Here is a 13,841-nt window from a genome sequence, read left to right on the forward strand (position 1 = left end):
TGTCAGTTTTCTAAGAGTGTAGATGTATGATGCTGAGAGTGACAGCAGTGACAGATGGGTGAATAATGTTTCCTCTGCAGTATTATTAGAGATCTTCTTTCCGAACATCACAGTGGAATGTGTGAACATAAAGATTCATTTTTGATCTCAGACATTAATGACGAGTGACGAGTGTGCCAGTGTGTGTGTGAGTGTGTGTGTATGTGTGTGTGTGTGAATGTTATTCTGTTCCCTCATGTGTCTGTCAGTTAAAAATAAATAGAGTAATTGTATATTATAATAATACAGGCGGTTACGAAGGTGTTATCTCACTTCACATGTAATTAACACATAATTCAGTCATTTTTTGTGAAATGAAATAAATACTCATTACTTTTTATTTGTTTGGATCTATGTAACATAGTACACACCTGCCAGGTATAAAGAATTTTATCAGTACCATACGATAATGGAATTATAATAACATTCGGCATAGTTCTATCCAGAACAGATCCTGTGAACAGAAGGTTCCGGTGAGGTCAGGTCACAGTAGCTGCACACTGTAAACTGAATAATAAACTTCAATTTAAAAAGTAAGATTGTCTACATTTTCTATCCTCACGGTGTAAATCCCTCTCTCTACTCTCATTGCATGTGCAGTAAGATGACACAAGGATGCGGTTTTTAATCAACACTATTACACAAAGACATCCAAACACTCATGGTCATCCAGGTGTGTGTGTGTGTGTGTGTGTGTGTGTGGTGAAGTGGTTTATATAATGTAACTTACATAATCTCACACAAGTTCCAATCTCGATGATGCCGTCCATGGCTGTGAGTCCAAGAGAGCAAATCTGGCTGTGAGCTCTGGGTGGGATATATTCTCTATACCTTGACAATCACAGTGACACTAGCCAATCATGGGTGTCTGTGAGGTCATGTATGTTGAAGAGGGCGGATAGCACTTTCCTCAGAGTGCGTTACACCGCCCGCAGAGTGTGTTACACCGCCCTGTGATGCAGCACGAGTAATTTGAAAAGATGCGGGTTTTTTTGCTTCACGTGTCGAGGAGGAAGCACGTGTCAGCCTTCAATCTCCCCGGACTGGACTGTACATTGTCGTATGATAGGAGAGAGCGGACTGGTGGGTGTGAACACATAACCATGTGGATTATAGCATTGAGAAAACATAGCACTGTGTACACACATGCACACACACCTGTCATTAATTTATGTTTTTTAATTATGTAGGTTTTATAACTTTAATAATGATAATGATATCATAATCAGCAGCATGTCATTAAATTAGCATGAGTTTTCCATGTATAGAAAGTAAAAATCAGTAATGTTCCTGTGTGTGGTCAGTTGGTGGCAGTATGTGTGTGTGTGTGCGCGTGTATGTGTTGACCTTGTCCTTTTCACACACTAGTGATGCAAGTCTGAGTGTGTTTGCATTTTCCGTCTAGTTCTGAAAGTCCAGTTTTACACATTTACACACACTGTCCGGTCTGATGTGTGTGTGTTAGTGTGTGATTGCGTAGAACAGGATTGTGAAACAACCCAACACACTACACACACACTTGATTCAGATCATTAACACACCCTACAGAAGGTAAAGTGGGTGTGTCAAATCACTAAGTGTGTGAAAAGTGCTGAAATACATGTTCGTTTTGGTAGGATCATGAGTAACTGCTTGTTGTCTTATTGAAAAATCAAAAACAAAAAAAATCTGTAATTAATACAGATGGAAAATGTTAGAATTTTTTTTAACGCTATAAAATATTCACAAACCGTGTCTATAATGTGAAGTGGTGAACACAGTGTGATGTTTATAATGTTTATAATGTTTATAAGTCAGTGTAATTAAAAAAAAATCCACAGATTTCCTTTATAATCATGACACATGCTAACTTTAGGAACATAAGCTACTTTAATCCCTAACCCTGTACTTTACAGTGTAATGAGACGTTATTATTTATCGAATTTTTCACTTTTGTGACGAGTTAGTATCCTCTGATGGATATCCGAGGGACTCTGTACAGAAACTGGGCTCGGCCTGAAGTTAAATCACGAATGATGATGGATTGTTTGAAAGTATCGGAGTTATGGACAAAACAAATCAGTACAGATATATAGTAAATTACATAGGATTTGCAATTCAGTCACAAATTGCACCATTACACACACACACACACACACACACACACACACACACACACACAAGTGACTGTTCTCAGTGAGAATCTGAATAAATGTAAGCTTGCTGATGGACTGAAGGCCTGTGTGCATTAGTCTGTGTAGGATTTTACTTTATTATAGTGCATTAACCTCTATAAAACACACCTCCTGCTTTGTTTTGACTCTGTTATATTCTCGACCTGGACATTAATGGTCTTTATGTTATCTTCAATTTTTCTCATGATCATTGTGATTTGTTATTTGAGACAATAAGAAATAATAAAAAAATAAAAGCATAGTTTTAATTTATGTGTTTCTGTATGCAGAAAGAAGCAGCTTGTACAACACAATTCTTACTCTTTCTTTACGTTCTCTTTTCCCACGTGCTATTTCTCAGATGAACTGTATATTATATAATTCAGTAATATAAAACATACATTTTAAATCTTAAAGGGGGAAAAAGCAAAACTTATTTAAATATGCAAACAAAAGCGTTGAGTTTCGCAGAGAAAGATTCTCGGTTTTGCTGCTGTTGTATTTTTTTTTTTTTTTTACCGGAAGAACCTGTCACAGCACCCCCACCCCTTCCCCTCGTGTCACCATGGCAACAAAACAGCGAGCTGCTTCTATATATGGCCACGGAAGAAGAAAAGAAGGAAAGAGCAGCGATGAGAACTAGCGTCGCGCGTATACGTGGTGACGCAAGCGGTTTTTTTTGTTTTTGTTTTTTTTACGTCAGACGCACGCCCGCCTTCCCCCACGCACGCGCACGCGCACACGTAGAGCTTCCGTGTAGCTTGTGGGCTGTGGTGAGGCTGCAAATGGAGTCGGATTGTGGAGAAAATAATGAATTCTACTCAACAGAGTCTTCGTTAAAAGTCATATTTAGTCCCCGAGTAGATTATACGCTGATCTGTAAACAAACAAACAAACACAAAATATATATAATGTATTAGTGCTAGTGCTGGAGATGGCACCATGCTAACATTATATACATGCTAATATTATACACACATTTAGCTATTTTGTCTTAAAGTCATTTCCACCATCAAATTCACTCCTTATTACTCCTCATTATTATTATTATTATTATAATACGTATTTATTTATTTTATTTTTTGCACATCTGTAAACATGGCATAAATTGAGGTAATAAAAATATAAAACCAAAAAGTATACTGAGTTATGGCACATGAGAACAACAACACACTTAAATTACAAACAACACATCCAGGTACAACTTTCTGACGATAAAGATATCCATCACAATATTCATAATACTGTGAAAAAGAACAGTTTCACACTGTTACACATGGATTAGCAAGAATATGACATTTTGTGATATTGTGCTTTTCATTCCCCAATGAATGACCACTAAGACTAAAGCCTTTTTTTTCTCCCTCCAATACACTAATGGATTATTGGGTCATTATCATGCAATGCATCTTCGAAGGCCAGGAACATGATATTTTTGACATCACAATATTCAAAATTTCCTGACGATACCTAATTTCACATCGCGTACAACAATACGTATCGTTATACCAGTTATATCATCAACCCTGGTGTATGTTAAAGCATGAGATCAACACCAACGTGGATGGAAAGTGACGTAGTACAAAAGTGCATAAACGAGCCTCATTTACGATAAATTTCATACATCACGATCTGGAAGAAATGCTCTTACAAAACACATCTCATGAAAACCTTCTTCACCAAATGCTACACCATCAGTAACATCGACATATAAACTGCTTTCTCTGAAGTAACATTTCTGAGGGTTTTTTTTTTTTTCATCTTAAAATTAAAAAAAAAACAAAAAAACATTGAATAGCTCTTTGATATTATTCACTTTACACAGACAAAACAGTGTTTCAGAGTTCAATGACCTCCACGGTAAAATTTCTAAAAGTGCATCACATCAAGACAGCCATGCAGCGACACATCACTGTTCATGTGTTTGTGTATTAATAATTCTGTTAATTCTGTTTATTATTCATTATTTATTTTTTAGAGTCAGAGGTTCAGCTAATGACATGTAATAATAATAGATAAAAGCTCTGAGGCCCAAAATAGGCAAGACGCCAGGACACAATTTCAGACACCAGAAGTGCTGAGCCTCCACCTCTCTCTAAAATCCGATTCGGTCTGAGAATTCAGGTGGAGATTAGATTCAAAACCGGACCGGTGTGGCATTTTGGCTGTAAGACCAATGGACTAGTGATTACGGTAAATTATGTCATTTGAAGTGGAGATGTTGGTATTTTGGTTTCCTATGGGTGGGGATTAGGGCATTTGGATGAGGTATAAGTGAATGTGGGATGATTAAGACTATTTAAGGTGGAAATACGGGTACTTCAGGTTGTAGATTAGTGTAGTTAATGTTATTAGATTGGATTTTAAGTGTACGTTATGCTAAAATGATGGAAAGTATGGCATTTTGGTTTAACTATTACATTTGGGTGGTTTTGTTGTTGGAGATTGAGGTATTTTGGGTGCAGATAAGGATTTTTTGTTTGTAAATTGCGGTAATATTGGGTGGATTTCAAAGTATTTTGATGCAGATTATGGTATATGGGTAGAGATTAGGGTAGTTTGGCAATTTATTAGCATATTTTGGTTGGCTTGTAGGCCACTTTTGTGGATTTTACAGTATGTTAGGTGGAGATTAGGCCATATTAGTATAGATTACAGAGATTACAAATTGGGTGGAGGTTAGGGTAGGTTCGGTGGACTTGGTCATGATAACAAGTATTTGGGCTGGTAAACATGGTATTTTGGGAGGACCCTGTGGTATTTGAGTATAGATTAGGGCATTTTAGCTGATATTAGGGTAATTTTGGTAGAGATTATGATATTTAGGTGGAGATTAGAGTAGTTGCGTGATTATTTTGGGAGGAAATTAGATTTTACATTTACATTGTAAATGAGAGTATTTTGGGTGAGATCTGTGCTATTTTTGTTAAGATTAGGATGTTTTGGGTGGAGATGAGGGTATTTTGGGTGGGATCTGTGGTATTTTTGTTAAGATTAGGATGTTTTGGGCGGAGATTACGGGTTTTTGGGTGGGATCTGTGGTATTTTTGTCGAGATTAGGATGTTTTGGGCGGAGATTAGGGTATTTCAGATGGAGTTAGTATGTTTGGCTGGAGAGTGGGTTGAATAAGATTGGAGATTAGAGAAATAAATGAATCTTTTGTAATGCTGTATATAAATTTCGTCTCTTCTTCAGCTCAGATCTTCATAAAGTCAGCAGGGTGGAGTTTTCAGCTGCAGGTTTCATTTTCCCTCCCTCACACTCCTCGGCCTGATTGAAATCGAATGTCAGTGGTTCCAGACTTCCTCCCATGCTCATGTAGAGCGTCTCCCACTCGCTCAGGCCCAGCGAGGCGCTCAGGTCGATGTCGGGCACCAGCAGGTCCATGTCATCGTCATCATACTCTATTTTGGATCCAAGCTCCTCCATGGCCACATCCTTGATGTCGATGTAGGGCTCCAACTCGGCGCTGGAGCACAGCAGCACGTCCGAATCTCCTGAGATCACGGGCTCCTGGTGGACAGGAACAGGAGAGGCGGCCATCTTTTCTAGAGTCACAGAAGAGGTCTGAAAAAAAGAGAGAGAACAGCGCTGTGTGAGAACTTTTAGCGTGACGATTATACCGTTATAGCCAGGGTTCTTCATGGTAGGGAAATAAAACTGTAAATCAGAGTTTAGACTCTTGGTGGATTTACTTAATATTTGATTTCAATGTCATGTAAATTAATTTCCTCGGCTGTTTAGTCATCTATTAGCTGTCTGACTGCTTTGTGTGTGTGTGTGTTTTTTTTAACAGTAAAATGAACTTTCTTTTTCTTTATAAACAAGTTTCTGGATTTTTCCAGACTAATTGAATGACATTTTGTGGGAAAAAAAACATTCAATCATTTCATTCTGAAATGATTTTAAAATAAGTGCAGATTATTGAATCTATTTAAAAATTTGATTTGCTAAATTCACGTATGAAGGTTGGGTTTTATTCCATGGGTGGATGATGTTGTTTCAAGCATTTATTTCTAGAAACAAAATAATTATCTGCTAATAGATAATTCATTTGACCATTTAACACTTGCAATTAGTAAACATATAAAAATAGGCTTAATATTCTTTTTTATAATTCCATAATGAGAAATATTAGATAAATTCCCCTAAATACGTGCTAAGATATCAACTTTTCTAACTCCGCCCCACCATATACTCCTCCCACCATATAACCCCTCCCCTATCATATAACTCCTCCCTCCCCATTCACCATTCATGTCTCTATGTTTATAAAAATAGAAATCTAAATACCAAGGTTGATGTGACGTGGAGAACTGGAGACTTTTTCTGAGTTGTTTCGTCAGAAACCTCTTTTTCCTCTTTCTCTTCTTCCTTTTTCTCCTCTCCCTCCATCTCAGTGGGGATTTTGCAGTGTGGTTTGTGGGACACAAGCAGAAGCTCCAGCTGCTCTTTCTCCTTCATCAGACCGCTGATCTCAGCCTCCAGAGCAGCTTTCTCCTCCTCCAGACTGTCTGTCTCCTGCACATCACACACACACACACACACACACACACACACACCGAGTCAAAACCTCTGAGAAACCAAACGTAGCCACTGAAGCTCTACTTGACTCGCTCGACTGTCTGATAGAACCTTCACACACTAACTTAACACACACACTGACTGAACACACACACTGACTGAACACACACTGACTGAACACACACTGACTGAACACACACTGACAGAACCAGCACAGACACACTAACATAACACACACACTGACACTGATACACAGGGTTTAAGGTCTCACATTATTTAATGCATGCAGACAGATGTACACACAGACAGACAGACAGACAGAGAGACTCACGGCCTGCAGGCTGTCGGTCAGTTGGCGTCGGCGGTTTCTGCACTTTGCGGCTGCGAGTTTGTTTCTCTCCCTCCGGAGTCTCCTCCTCTCCTCCTCCTCTGGAGACAGCTGTGTGTCAAAAACAGACAAGAATTCTTTGAAATCTTACAATGTGAGTCTTTAGTACCTTAAAGGGTTCTTTGTACTATTCCTCTTAAAGGTTCTGTGCAGAATGTTACAACAGAGGGCTTCCCTTTCTGTCTGTACATCTGTCTGTCTGTATGTGTGTGTGTGTGTGTGTGTGTGTGTGTGTGTGTGTGTGTGTTTGCAATTCTGTCTGTCTCTACAGCTGTCTGTCATTTGTCTGCTTGTACCTCTGCACACCTGTCTCTCTGTATATAAATATGAGTATATAATTATCTAAAACATTATTAGCTTCCTGTCTATCTGCAACATCCCAGCTAACAGTTTTAGGTTAGCAGAACGTTTTCTCTGGATGATGTCAGACTGTTTTTATGTAGCATTTACTGATGATCTTAGTTATCGGAACACTAACATTTCAAAAGCGATATTGTGAAGCAAACCCTTAACCTGCACAGCAGAGGTTTTTAGAACATTGCAGGAACGTTATTTTAGGAACCGTATGAGAATCTATTGAATAGCCTACCTACTGAATGTTCTAACAACGTTCTCTGCTCTGTGGGATGAGTAGAGAGAGAGACAGAGAGAGAGAGAGATAGGAACATGGAGGGTGCGAGGGTTCACAAGGAAGCGGCGTATGAGTATTATGGGATGTTGTGTGGTTTGTATGTGAGAAAGGATCTCCACACCTGAATAAACCTGGTCTTTACCTGCTCTTTCTGTGCTTTCCTCCGGCCCACCGAGAACCCGTGACCCGTCTCGGGTTCTCGCTTCAGCTGATGGGTGTGTGTCTTCTTCTGAGGTGTATGTCCTTTCTTCTGAGGTGTGTGTGTCTTCTTCTGCTTGTCTCCGCTGCAGGGACCGACTGATGAAATGTCAGTGGACAAGACCATCCACTTCAGATCAGGCGCCGTGGCGATGGCAGTGACCGTGGGGACGAAGGGACCGTCGTCAGAGCTCTGACACACACACACACACACACACACACACACACACACCACAATTAGCATGTTCATCCTGCTATACCAAGCTTCAATTAATAATGATTTATTAATGAGTATTACATCGTTACAAATTAATAATTAATCATCAATACCTGTCCATCAACCTGCTAATTAACGTTTCCTTTTTATAATCGATATTTTAATGAAAAAAAACCCCACGTGTATCAAGTTAATATAAGATAAATCATGACTTTAACGTCATCACTGATGAATGACACTAATCATGCATTAGATACATGATAAATACATAGCATCCATGTTTCCCTGTCCTTTGTCTCCAGATGCTAAACGCACATCTGCTTAATGACATAATGCAATCAATCAATCAATTAAAAAAATAATAATATGTATATATAAAATGATAATAATAATAATAATAATTTACGTCACGTGTACCTGCGCGTGCGCCTCCTTGGCAGACAGCTGGCCGCGAGACGAGGACCCGGTTTTAGGCATCTTCTTATTATAATAACAACAAATGCAATCAAATCAGTAAAATCCTGCAACACTGATTCTACACTATCAACTGCACCACGTGTGCTGATAATAGATGTCGTGGTTATATATCTATATATTTGGTTTGTTTGTTTTTTTAATGTTCTAAAAAGGTTTTTGCTGTAATTCACCAGTGCACTAATCCGCACAGCTCCGGCGCTCCTGCGCTTCTGTAGTGAAGCGACAATTTTATGAATGAAATCTGTGAGACCGGACTGTACCACCCTGCGCTCATGGGGGAGCAGGGGGTCGAGGTGTGGAAATATCATAGCGCTTTCCCTTCTTTCTTTCTTTTTTTTTTTTGCACTTGCATGCTGTGCATGTGATGCACAATCTAATAATACAAATGTGCGAGTGTTTTTGTGTGTGTTTGTGTGTGTTTGTGTGTATTTATAATAATAAGAAGAATAAGCACATCTGTCATTAGAATGTGTTTATCGGTAGCTCGCTTTTATTTGTAAAGACACCTTAGAAGCAGTACAGTACAGCAATGCCAGGCATCTTCATTTATTCCAGAGATATGATTTTACAATAATGTTTTATTTTTTACATGCATGTGCATTGTAATAAACAAAACAAAACAAAACAAAAAAACAGACATCCAGGCATTCATAGCCTACTACCTAGGCTAAATATTTCAGTTAGTGATATATTCAGAATTTTACTTTCATGATGCACTCATAATAATATTTATTTATTTTTTGCAAGGACATGACAATTATGGGTGCCTTAAACATTTATATTAATCACAAAATTATTATTATTATTATTATTATTATTATTATTATTAGAATAATTGTTTAAAAATCATAAAAATATAGATAATGTTATTCATTTTGGTGCTTTGATTTATTTGTGAATTGGCTCACGGTAAGAAATACGAATTGTTATATTAATATATAATTTTTTTCTGCACACTGCATGATGGAGAAGCACAAGTGCTGCAGCAACAAGACGCACGCGAGCCAATCACGAGGCGCGGCGCGCGGCAGCCAATCGGAGCGCAGCGCGCGCTGTGTGCCAGTCAGAGCGCGGCGCCTTTGTGACCATATTTGGTGTTTCCGGAGGGGCGCCATTGCGGCAAAACTGTGCCCCTGTGGTTATTTTTATCTCGTCCGACTTAATTAAAACGATACACGACAAACTCCAGAGTTGTCACCTTAAAGAAGTGGTGGACATTATTTTAAACGACCATACATATTTAAATAAATAAATATTTAGAAAATAAATATATAAATACATCTCTAGTTTCCATGGCTCGCGCCTGCAGCACTTGTCCTGTCATGGTGTGAGGAAACGGAAGGCTGTAGCCACTGAGATAATGGAGATTTTTAGCTGAAATAAAACATGAGGTCATGTGTGTGTGTGTTTGTGTGTGTGTGTGTGTGTGTGTGTGTGAAATCAGAGCCTCAGTTTCTTTCTTGTGCTCCATCCAAGTGTTTCCCGGCAGCCCTGGCACGCCCCCTGCCCGGTTTGGGTCGCGTGAGTGTCGGTCAGTCCGCCCCGGAATCCCTCCATAACAATGGCTGCGTCCCAAACAAACACCTCAGTGTGCTGCCTCTCTGGACTCTGCATTCTAGATCATTCTGCAGTTTAAAACTATAGGTGGAATACAAGAAAAAACAAACAAACAAAAAAACAACGTTTATTAAATATGACCTTAATAAATAACAGAAATAGAAATAGATTTGGATTTAGAAATAGATTTTAAACTCAAAATGTCATTTTTAAGTTGTAACAACAAACCGTTTTTTCCGCATTACAGTTTAAAAAATTGTGTTGTGTTGAATTATTAGGAACACTGTTTACATGTTTATATATTCCGCCTAGTTTCTTGAATAAACTACTCACTACTCAAGATATTAAAAAACAACCTAAAAACCTAACGAACCTTTCTTACAGTGTCGAGTCCTTGACCACATTTCATTCGATGTTTTAGAATTTTCATTAAAAACAAATTGTAAATATGGAAATTAGACAAAATGAGACAATGAGTAGCATGTGATGTGCTAATTTGCACATTTAAAAAAATACTAATGGATTTCACTCAGAATGTTTTTAAAAAAAAAAAAAAAAAACAAACCTACCTGTCAGGGGTTCGAGTCCCACCGTGGCCCTGCGTGTGTGGAGTTTGCATGTTCTCCCCATGCTGCGGGAGTTTCGTCCGGGTACTCCGGTTTCCTCCCCCAGTCCAAATACATGCATGGTAGGCTGATTGGCATGTCCAAAGTGTCCGTAGTGTATGAATGGGTGTGTGAGTGTGTATGTGATTGTGCCCTGTGATGGACTGGCACCCTGTCCAGGGTGTACCCCGCCTTGTGCCCCAAGCTCCCTGGGATAGGCTCCAGGTTCCCCGTGACCCTGAAAAGGAGCAAACGGTATAGAAGATGGATGGATGGATGGAACAAACCTACCTGTTCCCGAAGAACTTCCTACAGAATTCAGTTCTAGAAGATAAGTTTGTTTTTTGTTTTTTTAGACTCTGGCCAATCGGCACTATCATAAAGACAAGAAGTCACTTCTGTAGCACGCTTATCTCAGGATATGAGCTCCAGCTAACTACTACAAATGTTATCAGGCGATGCTGTGTTTGTGTGATATCTGAAGTACACTCACATTAGACCTGATTAGATTTGGCACTTACATAACAGGACAGGACAGAATATATAAGATGGCGTTTGAGATTAGTGTGCGTCAAAACCACCAGACACCGGAAAAGCTTTTTTTCCATGGGCAATCAGATTTATGAACACTTAATTACTTCACGAACAGGATGAATGTGTCACTGACAGCGGTGTGTTTGTGTTCAGTTGAGCAATATCACACGAGCAAGACTGCTGTTGTCCTGAATATTAGTATGGTTGTGATTCGGCTGTAGTTACGGAGACACAGGTAATAACAGCCGTGCTGATTTTCACTACAACAGTGCGAGTGTTGGTATGATATTGCTTTTATACAATGGTTCTATAAAAAATAAATTTATATGGTGTGACTGACATTTCGGACACAATATGGCCAAATATTTTGCTTATCTTTGCTCCATTAAAGAAAATACACTGTTGCTATGGTGACACAGAGACTGTTTGACAGCCTGTAGTAAGTGTAGTAACGGTATCAGTGTAATGAACTATTGCTATTGAACTGAATTTCCCTTTCCCCCCCTTGTAATAACCTTTTGTTGTTGTATATGTCCTTGTCTTTGTTTTTGTATTGTGATGTGTAATGTCTGTAAGCACAATAAGAGTCAAATTCCTTGTACACTCTGATCCTGAATAGTAAACAATACATACAGTCTAGTACATACAGTCTGGCAGTAGGACGTGATTGCAGGGAGGAGCAGATGAATGAAGTCAGTTATGGTATCATGAAGCAGGATTGTGTGCAAAACATTTAAGGATGTGGTCAGGAGGTGATCCTGAATACATGTGAAATGAGAATCTTCTAAAAGGGAAGGGTAGATGTTACTGTAAATTATCTTGACGCATTTTTATGATGTAATAGTTTTATTTTTAGTTTATTTTACATGCTTTAAACATATGCAGTAGAACATGAAGCAGACACACTCAGGGAATTCATTTTTATAATAGTGACTGTAAAAATAATTAGCTCCAAATAGATTAGCAAATATGTAAACACTTTCTGTGAGAATTCTGCGTTCATTTTTTTTTCCAAAAAAAAAAAAATCCTGCTGTGTTTTAGTTTACAATCTGTTCCTATTAGCAAGCTAACGGCTAGTCAGCTAAGCGAAAGGAACACATTGATGACGTCGGAGTGCGGTCGGATTATACCGGTTTAAACCGTCCCAGCCGCTCGTGTGAGGTAAACACACACACACACACGCACGTACAAACCAGCCAGCCTTTTAGAAGGAACAACGGCACCCGGAAAAGAAATCAGCCAATCAGAGCGCGGCTGCCGACGTCACTGGGAGGGGCGTCTCCATGACAGCGAGGCGCAGGTTAAACAAAACAGAAGCTGCACAGCGCGGAGCGGCGCGCGCCATAGAAACGCTGAGGCAGGCTGTTTATTTCTCCTGTTAATCAGTAACAGAGTGTGTTTTCCTCTCCTCTAATCCTCTCTCACAGCCACACCGACTCTACAAAACTCACTTCAAAACACACTTCAGCACAACTATTCATCATAACTCAGATAAATGCGTGCATTTTGTTGTGTTACATACGTTTTACAGTGTCCGAAACCCACCATACTCTTACAACAGAACTTATATGGCATATGGGCTGCAGCACAGCCATGACGTCACACACACACACACACACACACACACACACACACACACTCTTTACATAGTGAAATGTTTGAATTTTTTTTTATGTATTCCTAGTATTAACAAAGTAAAACGTGAAAACACTGCATACAAGTACACACAGTGTGCTCAGTGCTAACTATGATGTAGTTTAAACGAAGTGAAAATAAAATATAATGTAATCGATCAATTTAAACTGCCAAATGGAATGCCACAAAGGTAAATGTAATCGTAAACAATATGCATACGATTGCATTGGTTAATAACATTGTGAATATTTTAATATTGAAGTATTTATTGGCATTACTTAATTAATTAATTACTTAATTCGATTACTTGTTTGAATAATTAACGCTATTTCACTGAGGATATATTTCCACAGCTGAAATAGCTACTGTAATTATAATATATAGCGCTGTAAACACAGTAATAACGCGTTAATAAAACAAAGCGATAATAATCATCCACCATATATATATATATATATATATATATATATATATATATATATATATATATATATATAAATATAGATAGATAGATAGATAGATAGATATACATACATACAGTTACAGTAATAACATTGTGATGATTCTGATATTAAAATAACACATGAGTGTTTTCTTAGCATTGCACTGCTAATGATTCAGCACTCTTTCTATTTTTAGGTTCATGATATTATTGCTTGGAGCATGTTTAATTATTAATCCCTCTATATCTATATTTGCAAAAACACATCCGGGAATTCCTTTCCGCATTGTTGTTATGTTTCTACGCTTCAAACACAGGGATTAGCATATTGGCATGGCGACGGTTAAAGTTCTAAATGGAACGGGCTTTAAAAGAAACACACACACACACACACACACACACACACACACACACACACACACAGAGAGAGAGAGAAAGC

The 13,841-nt window shown here is 38.5% G+C and overlaps 1 protein-coding gene across 1 annotated transcript; it reads right to left on the reverse strand.

The window, feature by feature from the left end:
• Positions 1-5,397: 5,397 nt before the first annotated feature.
• Positions 5,398-8,701, reverse strand: si:ch211-153j24.3 (protein c-Fos). Its single transcript, XM_053639089.1, has 5 exons — positions 8,569-8,701; positions 7,879-8,127; positions 7,049-7,156; positions 6,487-6,714; positions 5,398-5,760 (listed from the first exon to the last, which is right to left on the reverse strand). Exons 1-5 carry the CDS (start codon positions 8,626-8,628, stop codon positions 5,398-5,400), a joined length of 1,008 nt encoding a protein of 335 aa, XP_053495064.1. The 5' UTR covers positions 8,629-8,701.
• Between the last annotated feature and the right edge of the window lie 5,140 nt (positions 8,702-13,841).

This window comes from Ictalurus furcatus, chromosome 2, assembly GCF_023375685.1.
Source record: "Ictalurus furcatus strain D&B chromosome 2, Billie_1.0, whole genome shotgun sequence".
NCBI classification, from domain to species: Eukaryota; Metazoa; Chordata; class Actinopteri; order Siluriformes; family Ictaluridae; genus Ictalurus; species Ictalurus furcatus.